The following is a 10,073-nucleotide window of genomic DNA, read 5'->3' on the forward strand; positions in this document are numbered from 1 at the left end:
TCAAAGAAAAGGCATTCCAATAAAAAGATTTCTCAATGCACTCTTCATGTCCTTGTTTCTCAAACTGTAGATAAAAGGGTTCAGCATTGGAGGGAACACAGTGTACATCATTGAAGCCATTACATTTTTTATGGAACTGTCAGTAACTGCAGAACTCATGTACACCCCAAAACCTGTACCATAGAATAATGACACCACTGAGAGATGAGAACCACAGGTAGAAAAAGCTTTATATCTCCCCCCTACTGATGGGATCTTAAAAATAGTGGAGACAATTTTTGTGTAAGAGAAAATAATACCAGAGAGAGGAACACCAAAAAATATGACACCCACTGAATATATCAGGATGTTGTTGATGACAGTGTCAGAACAGGAGAGCTTGATAATCTCAGCAAGGTCACAGAAGAAGTGGGAGATTTCCAGGTCTGTGCAGAAAGACAGATGCAGCATCATAAGACTGTGGATCAGGGCGTGTACAGTGCTAATGAGCAAGGAGAAGAGCACCAGAAAGACACAGAGGTAGGGTTTCATGATGACCATGTACCTCAGGGGGTGACAAATGGCCACATAGCGATCATAGGCCATCACTGCAAGGAGACAGTTTTCTACACCAACAAAAATCAAAGCAAGGCAGGCCTGGGCAAGGCATCCTGTAAATGTGATACTGTGATTCTGTGTTTGGATGTTCACTAGCATCTTTGGAATTGTAGCTGTGCTTGTAGAGATGTCTGTAAAGGACAGGTTGGAGAGAAAGAAGTACATTGGAGTGTCAAGGTGAGAGTCACAGTTGACAGCCAGGATGATGAGCAAGTTCCCAAGCACTGTGAACAGGTACATAGACAGGAACAGGCTGAAAATGAGAGGCTGCAATTCTAGATCATTTGTCAATCCCAGAAGAAGGAATTCTGTAATAGCTGTTTGGTTCAGAGGTTTCATATACCTGGTGAATCTTATAGAAAAGTTGGGGTGAAGATAAAATAAAATGAAGGGCTTCAGGACAGCATGGAATTGAATCACAGAGTGACTTAGTAGAATTACAAATTTGTATGCTGTTGCTTTACTGATGATAAGATCTGGGAGGAGGACCAGCAACTATGTCTTAACAAGAACTCCAGATCAGTTCCATATATCTAAAGACACAGAGCCAGAGCTGGAGGTGTGGCTCAATTAGAAGAGCACCTGCTTTGCAAGCTCAAAGTTTGTACCTGAGTACAAACTCCAGTCCCACCAAAAAAAAGACAGATAAGCAGAGTTTTAAAAAGAAAAAAGACCCTACCATGTTTTTTGTGAAATCAAGAGAATATTCAGATCTTCTCTCTGCTTGCCCTCTCTCTACATTCCTCTACTCTCAACACTCTTCTAAATTCTGTTTCCTTTATTTTAACTAATATTGTTTCACACAGTATGCCAAGTTCTGAGATTGTAAAAAAGAGTAAGATATGGGATTTCTTCAGCATTAATCCTTACCTTGAAACAAAAATTAACATAAAAATGAAATCATTAAATCTGTCTGCTGTAGCCTTGGTTTCCAAGTTTGCTACCCCTCACAATAATCTGAAGGTCTTCTCAAATTACACATGAATTAATTCATACCATCACAAAGCTCACTGTAAGTGGTTTTCAGAGCTGGGTGAAAATTTCTGACAGCTCTCTCTTAATGCCTCCAAACAGTACAGAATCAGAAGTACTTAGTGGTCATGAAGGTCTCACACTTTTTCTTTAGATCTTACAAGTTTCTTCCTGAGCATAGCCCCAAATTTCCCTTGGTTTCTAGTTATTAACATCAAGTTAATAGCAGGTTTTAGAGGGAATCCACACAGGGGAACATGAACAGTGATTACATGTTACATATAAACAGGAAGCTTACTGAAGTCTTCCTGTAAGTGTGATCCATTCATATTAGCAATTAATTCTAAGAGAAGGTGAATAAGAATATTAACGACATTCTCTATCTTCTTTAAGGAACTTATTCCCATAATGAGGTGGGTAGGATATCATTAAATTAAATAAACACCAAAGAAATAGCTAAATGAGAGAAAGAATTAAATGCATAGGCTCTTCTGAAAACAGATGGATATAAAACCCATTTGTAGGTTTCCAGATGACAGAGACTTTCAAGATAATACTGAAATCATCAGCCTTAATAACACGAAAGTCTCTAGAGTAGAATGGGCTTTTGGCTCCTGGGGAGGCAGAAGTAGCTAAGACGACAATAATTATTTGGTGTAATCATTAGACTCCCATCTGCTGAGTTCCATCCAGGCTTTTGCAATAGCTTTATGAACTGGAGTGGTGTCTATCTGTGTATATAATAGGAACTGCCCAATGGATATATTAATTAGTTGCACTGTCACAGGCATTTCTCAATGTACATATCTCCAACTATCACAATGCATATCTTAAGTATATGTACAATTTTTATTTGTGCAATTATACCTTAATAAAATTGAATTAAAACCCTCAAGAGAATGTTTTGCTCACAAAAAATGAATAGAGTAAAAGCAGCCAGCACAGCACTGGGCAGATGAGGCGCTCATGCTGACCTCTCCTATCATTGTGTGTGTGTCTCTCATGAGCAATAGCACAAGGCACTTGCCCCCTCAGAAATAATAAATAGCTAGAGCAGTTGAGAAAAGAAAATTAGAAGTTTTCAACCATAACAAATACATGTTTGAAGGTAGAGTTCCTATGCTGAGCCTACCTCTAAGCATCTTGGTTACATAGGACTGTAAAGAAAGATACATGGAGGATACATGTATGCATTTGGCCTGAACATATAAGCCATTGAAAAATAAACAAAAATGAATTATAGCTATTAGTCACAAATACTATGACTACCTCAAATACTGAAAAACTATGAAAAAGTACAATATTTGAAATTCTTAATTATTTTAACCTACTAAGTACATACATTTTCTTACTGATTTTGTAGTTATTCATACATGATTGACAATAGAGAGAACCATAAAGGGCTGGCAGCCATCATCATCATCCTTGCTTAAGATATCTTTTGTGCCAGAAATAATAGAGGCAATCTGAAGTACCTCATATCTTATATTTGAACAAACTTGATTTTTTTCCTTCCCCAAGTGAACCAACACACTAACTAACATAATAACATGACAGACATTACTGTCTTTACTTCTCTATATTGGTATGTATTATGTTCCAAATGATAAAATATGTGTAGTATTATATCTTACACATGTTAAACTGTATCGTATGCTATATGCCATTTAAAAGTGGTATTCTTAGGTAATTTATTTTTATTAATGTTGGTATATCTAGTCCTCCATCAATTTTAGCTACCAGAGTATTTCACTATATTGACACAGCACAATTTATGTCTACATTTCCTGATAGGTATTTTGCTCCTTGCATTTTAACATATGAATAAATGATAGATAGATAGATAGATGAGAGAGAGAGAAACAGGGAGAGGTTAGATACATACATGTATTCATATGTACATGTGAGTAAAAACACAATATAAAGCCCTGCATTGGGGGCACTATCACAGTTAAGAGGGAAGGCACTTAGAAATGCAGAAAAAGCATGAAAGGGAACACAAATTTATGTATTGGGTATACTTACTATTCTATTATTTCATTTTTAAAGGCCTGAAAGGTAGCATAATGCCCACAATTTTAACTGTAGAATGAATTCAGGGTTGTTGTTGTGGTGGCAGTTTTACAGTGATAATTGTACTATCTCTGTAATTTTTACATAAAATCCTTGGTAATTTTAGAAAACAAATCTGGTCTTTCTTCCTATTGTTTAGAAAGAAAATAGGTTTTGTATTCTAAGAAATATAGAAAGGATGCTACTCTGAAATCCAGATTCTTGCCCAGAGCTGCCCATCTCACACACAGGTATGAAACAAAATTCAGTGTACACTAATGAATTAAAAACAGCAAGGGAAGAAGAGGAGGAGCTGATTTTTGTGGACAATTCTGTGACCCCCCGCTCAAATTCATATGTGGAAAACTTGATCCCTAATACCTCAAAAGGTGATTGTACTTATAGGTAGTTCTTTGAAAAAGTATAATGATAGAATATGTTCATTAGGGTAAATGTTAATGCAGTATGACTGGTGTCTTTAAAGGAGAACTTAGGACACAGACCCACAGAGTGGTGACCCTGTGAAGATTCAGGGAGAAAAAAGGCCATCTAAATCTAAATAGAAAGACCTCAGAGGAAAACAAATCTTTGACCTATAGGCTCCAGAGTGGTGAGAAAACAGATCTCTGTGGCTAAGACACCAAGTATGTGGTGCTTTGTTACAGCAGTTATAGCAACTAATTCACTGACCAGAGTACCTCCCCAACACCATCCCCAGAAATACAAATAAACTTGAGTGTTATATTAAAGTCATCATGTTGGATAAGAGGTACAGATCTGCTCAGAAGAAACTGATCCTCTCCTCATGGTGAATAAGAGAACAACAAAATGAACACTGGGTGTATATCGGAGGAAACATGCAAGAGAATTGTCCGAAACACAGCTGTCAGGTGACTTGTTTCTCATCATGTGCACATCCTCTCCTCACTGCTTACCCTGGATTAAACTGTAGCAAAACACCTCATATCCAAATCACTAATGAGGGGACTTCAAGTCACCTGGTTGGTTTCACTGAGGATAATGCTCACGATCTCACCTGGAATCAGAAACAAGTGGTCTCAACACTGGCAGGCACATCAACTGAGGGAACAGGCTCCTGATCAAGAAGAACCACGTCTGGATGAGTCTGAGGTGTTGCTTCCTGACAGGAGCAGGGATGAGAAGAGACATGGGCACAGGGAGACTCTATAGACTCTGTAACAGTGGGGATTCAATATTCAAATCACCTCATTAGAGCAGCTACTTTGCTACCAAGCCCATCCCAGGAGGGTTATATCCCTAAAGACCAAGGAGATGAGAGAATAATTCAGGATGGTTGATTTATCATCCCCAGAGTTTTAGTGTACCTCATGCACTTCTCCCCATTGTTTCTGCTCACCTCCATTTCTCAGACCTCAGAATTACACATGGAAATTTTGTAGTGAATTAAGGCCTTCCAGTTTTCTATAGAAAACTTTACCTATATTACAATATTAGAGAGACTGATTCAGTTTTAGATGTGAAACTATAGATTATCCATGTGATTATATGTAATATTATTAGTAGTAGTATGGCTGAGATCACAAACATTCAGGGTGTCTCTTCTTAAGTGTCGCTGAATGTTTCCTGAACATCAATTTTTCTTTTATATCTTCCACACGATATTTTATTTTTTTTATGTTTTTAAATTTTTTATTAGCATATAATAGTTATACATGGGGATACACTGTGACATTTACATATGTGCTTCACATATACACTTTTTTATTGTTTTATTATTCATATGTGCATACAAGGCTTGGGTCATTTCTCACCCCTGCCCCCACCCCCTCCCTTACCACCCACTCCGCCCCCTCCCTCTCCCCCCCACCCCCTCAATACCCAGCATAAACTATTTTGCCCTTATTTCTAATTTTGTTGTAGAGAGAGTATAAGCAATAATAAGAAGGAACAAGTCTTCCTGGTTGAGATAAGGATAGCTATACAGGAAGTTGACTCACATTAATTTCCTGTATGTGTGTGTTGCCTTCTAGGTTAATTCTTTTTGATCTAACCTTTTCTCTAGTTCCTGGTCCCCTTTTCCTACTGGCCTTAGTTGCTTTTAAGGTATCTGCTTTAGTTTCTCTGTGTCAAGGGCAACAAATGCTAGCTAATTTTTTAGGTGTCTTACCTATCCTCACCCCTCCTTTGTGTTGCACTCAAGATTTTAATATATTTTTGATCACTGCTGCCTGCAAAAAATAAAACTTTGTATTTTTAAGTAATTCCATTTATCTACTTTTGGTTTGTTTCTTTGACTTTCAAAGTCATACCCAAAAAAATCATTGTACTTACCAAATAAACTGTATATAGTGTCACTCAGTCATAAAAGTAAAGGAAATCCTGTCACGTAATATAACATAGAAGAGCCTTGAGAATATTATGCTTTGTGCAGTAAACTATTCATAAGAGGACAAATATATTGTGTTTTCCTGAGTAGACAAATTCATCAAGCTAGAAAACAGAATGGTAGATACTAGGTACTGGGAGAATGGGAAAATAGAAGTTATTTAATGAGTATGGTTTCAGTTTTGCAAAAAAAAAGAATCTGGCAATCCACTTGACAAAAATAGGAATAAGCATAACAATACTGAATTATACATTTAAAAAATCACTAAGATGATAATGCTTTGGGATGTGACTTCACAATTAAAATCTTTCTAACTTTTAAACGATTACTTTTAAAGAGAAAAAGTGTGTATATATATTACTGAGCTAATTCATCACCTCTATTTTGCTCCTTTCACCTTTAGTCCCCTTCTTATGGTAATTCCAACATATTTTTAAATTTTCTATAATCATTCCTATACAGGAAGTACATAAAAATTCATAGAATGATCGTGGCAGTATTCCTTCCTTTTCTACTTCTTGGAGAAGTTTGAGGATTGTTGGTATTAGTTCTTCAAAAGATCTGTAGAACTCAGGATTGAATTCATCAGGTCCTGGACTTTTCTTTTGGGGGAGACTCTACTATTGCTTCAGCTTCATTACATGTAGATATTTGTCCATTTTTCAAGATTTTTCAATTTATTTTAATGTAATTTTATTCCAATCTATTTCAAAGTCATCCCTAATGATTCTCTGCATTTACTTGCTGTTTGTTATTATCTAGCCTTTATACAGGCGGAGAGACTCAAAGTGACATTTCAGTTTAGAGTTATATTATACATTATTTAGATTATTCCAAAGTCTTTCCTTCTCAACCCTTTCCCCACCCTACTTAAAACAATTGCATGAAGTTAATCTTCCTTAACCCTTCTCCTCCCAATGGTACACACACACACACACACACACACACACACACACACACACACACACACACACAGAGAGGGAGAGAGAGAGAGAGAGAGAGACAGAGACAGAGACAGAGAGAGTACATATTTTACAAAACTGGGCTTTGTTATTAATATTTAAGTATTTAAGTTGACATTCAAAGGTGTGTCTCAATGTATGCCCACTTTGAGTGTACTTTACTTTGGTCCATTCAACCTCTTCTACTACTCTCCCTTACCTCTTTACCTCCCATTTTTCATCAGCTTTCAATACACATCCTTATATCTTCTACTTGCACATCTTATGGTATGCAATATTACTGATGCTCTATCATTCTCTTTTTCTTTCCTTCTTTCCCTGAGTTCCATAGAGTACTTCCACTACTAAAAGCATGTTGTACATCTGAGTTTGTGTATGACCATGCTTGTTTTTGTGTATATGTTTATCATTGGAACTATCTTCCACATATGAGAGAAAACATGTGGCTTTTGTGTTTCTGAGCCTGGCTTACTTCACTGAACATGTCTTCCAATTGCATCCATTTACCTTCAAACCACATGTCATTATTCCTTATGGCTGAGTAATATTTCATTGTGTATATATACTATAATTTCTTCATCCATTCATCAGTTGCAGGGCACCTGGGTTCTTTCCAAAGGCTTGACTATTATAAATAGTGCAAGATGAACATCGGTTTACAGGTGTCTCTACTGTATCCTATCTTACATTCCCTTGGGTAGATGCCCAGGAGTTGTATCAATGGATCACATGGCAGGTCTACCTTTAGGTTTTTGCAGAATCTCTATGCTGCTTTCCATAGTGGTGAATACTAGCTTGCATTCCCACCACAATTGTATAAGGGTTCCTGTTTTGGTGCATCCCTGCCAGCATTTGTTGTTGTTATTACCCTTGATCATGGCCATTCTAACTGGGGTGAGATAAAATCCAAGTTTGTTTTAATTTGCATATTTTTATAACCAGGGATGTTGAACATTTCTTCATGTATTTACTGGCGATTTGTGCCTCTTCCTTTGAGAATTCCGTGCTTAATTCATGTGCCATTTCTTCATTGGGGTATTGATTGTTTGAGGGATGAATTTTGTGAGTTCCCTATAGATTCTGGATATTAGTCCCTTAGCAGATGAGAAGTCAAAAAAGATTTCCTCCCATTCTGTGGGCTATCTCTTAAGTCTTGTGACTGTTTCTTTTTTTTTAATTTTTAACATTTTTTATTGACTTAGGGGCCAAACAAAGCAGCATTTGGTAAGTTAAGAAAGGCACCTTGTTGAAATGAATACATCACAGTGCTGTCAAGTGATCCCAGTCACAGGATTTGAGGATGGAAGGATAATCTTTGGATGATACAGTTTAGGACACTTGCTCATCTGTTTTTACTTATTTTTGCAGTCCTGGGGATCAAACCTAGAGCTTTGCATGTGCTGGGCAAGCGCTCTACCTCTGGCTACACCTCCAGCCTTTTCTTTGCTCGTTTAAAAGGGTTCCTTCACACATGATGGATGAAAGAAGGCAAGACTGTGGAATTGTGGTGGCTGCTGAGGGGATGAGAGTGAGATCTGCTTCCTCCTTTCCCCATAACTACAGTAAACTTGATTTGTTGAGCCACCACCTGCACAAACACATCTCTTATCGCTTTCAAATGTGAGATGATATTTTGATCTTATGGTGTGAGGAACCAGTTAGCAGTCAAACACTCCCTGTTCCAAGCTACAGGACAGATAGGACCACAGTTTGATTTTCTGTGTTCTTGGCAAAGCAGCTCATGAGGTTCTGAGATAAAAATTGAGGTCTTAAGAGAATTGGCTTTAAAAAAACATTGTCACCAGTCCAGAGTAAATAAAAACCCACTCGCTTACAATACTGTATCTCCCTATTTGTACCCACACCCTCCAATCACAGTGTTCTTTTTTGTAAACTAATCTTCTCCTTTGCTTATACTTTTAAAACTTCCAGTTATGTGTAAAAAAAATCCCACGCACTACAACAACTCTGCTGCTCTTCCAAATACTTCTCAAGCTCCTCACCACCCCTTCTTTTCCATCCTTCCCTTGGCCACCCTTTTCCCTCTGCCCAGCACCTAAGAAAGAGCAGGGATCACACCGCAGGGTGATGAGCAGTACTGCAGTCTCGCTGGCCTTCTGTTACTAGGATGCGGCTTTGGAGAAGGCTGCTAGGATGCTCGCAAACACAACATCAAGGGTCTGGGACGCATGGATGGCAGAGTGGATCCCCTGTTTACTGTAGTATTCCACAAGTGGTGTGTTCTGAGTGTGGTAATCCTCCAAATGGATCTTCAAGGCCTTCTCATTATCATCTGATCGACGGATCAGGGGTTCCCCAGTGATATCATCTTTAATAGGTTCCTTTGGGGACTTGAACTCCTCGTGGTAGGACTGGCCACTTTTGGGGTGAATCAGCCTTCCAGTGATTCTCCGGATCAGCAGAGATTCTGGGATGCAGAACTCAATCACAGAATCAAGCTTCTCTTCCCTCTTCTCCATGAGGTCATCAAGCATTTCAGACTGCCTCACAGTCCGAGGGAAGCCATCTAAAAGAAAGCCATTTTTGCATGAAGGTGTCTCCAAGTTTTTCTCAATGAGCTCCACTACCATTTCATCACTCACCAGTTTCCCTGCATCCATAGTTGCCTTAAGCTTTTTTTCCCGCTCTGAGCAAGAAGCCACCATGGCCCTCAGCATGTCTCCAGTGGCTAAATGACAGATACAGAAGTTTTCAGCCAATTTGGGTGCCTGGGTACCTTTGCCAGCCCCAGTCGGCCCCAGTAGCACAGATGCCTTTAGGATACTCGGGTTCAATCGCTAATACGTTGGGAGCCATGTCGGCCAAACACCCTTGCCGCCGCCCACCTGCGTGCACACCTCCCAGGTCCAGAGCTTCCAGGCCAGCACACCATGCACACCGCACTCCACGCTCATAATGGCGGGTTACATAGTCCTTCAGGCCTCTCCCTGGTGACTGTTTCAATTGATGTGCAGAAGCTCTTTAGTTTGATGCAGTGCCATGGGCTCATTATTAGATGCTGAGCCTTCTGAGCTCTGTTTATGAAGTCATTCCCTATACTTATTTTTTCCAGTGTATTTCCTACCGCCTTCTGGATTGTTTCAATGTTTCAGGCCTTATAT

The 10,073-nt window shown here is 38.7% G+C and overlaps 1 protein-coding gene and 1 pseudogene across 1 annotated transcript; both read right to left on the bottom strand.

Moving 5' to 3' along the window:
• On the bottom strand, window positions 1-936 carry LOC109679245 (olfactory receptor 7G2-like). The gene has a single exon (XM_020154508.2). The coding sequence runs from the start codon at window positions 934-936 to the stop codon at window positions 1-3; it is 936 nt and encodes a 311-aa protein (XP_020010097.2).
• Window positions 937-8,850: 7,914 nt separating this feature from the next.
• LOC109679247 (adenylate kinase 2, mitochondrial pseudogene) lies at window positions 8,851-9,768 on the bottom strand (annotated as a pseudogene).
• Window positions 9,769-10,073: the final 305 nt, after the last annotated feature.

This window comes from Castor canadensis, chromosome 14, assembly GCF_047511655.1.
Source record: "Castor canadensis chromosome 14, mCasCan1.hap1v2, whole genome shotgun sequence".
Lineage (NCBI taxonomy): Eukaryota > Metazoa > Chordata > Mammalia > Rodentia > Castoridae > Castor > Castor canadensis.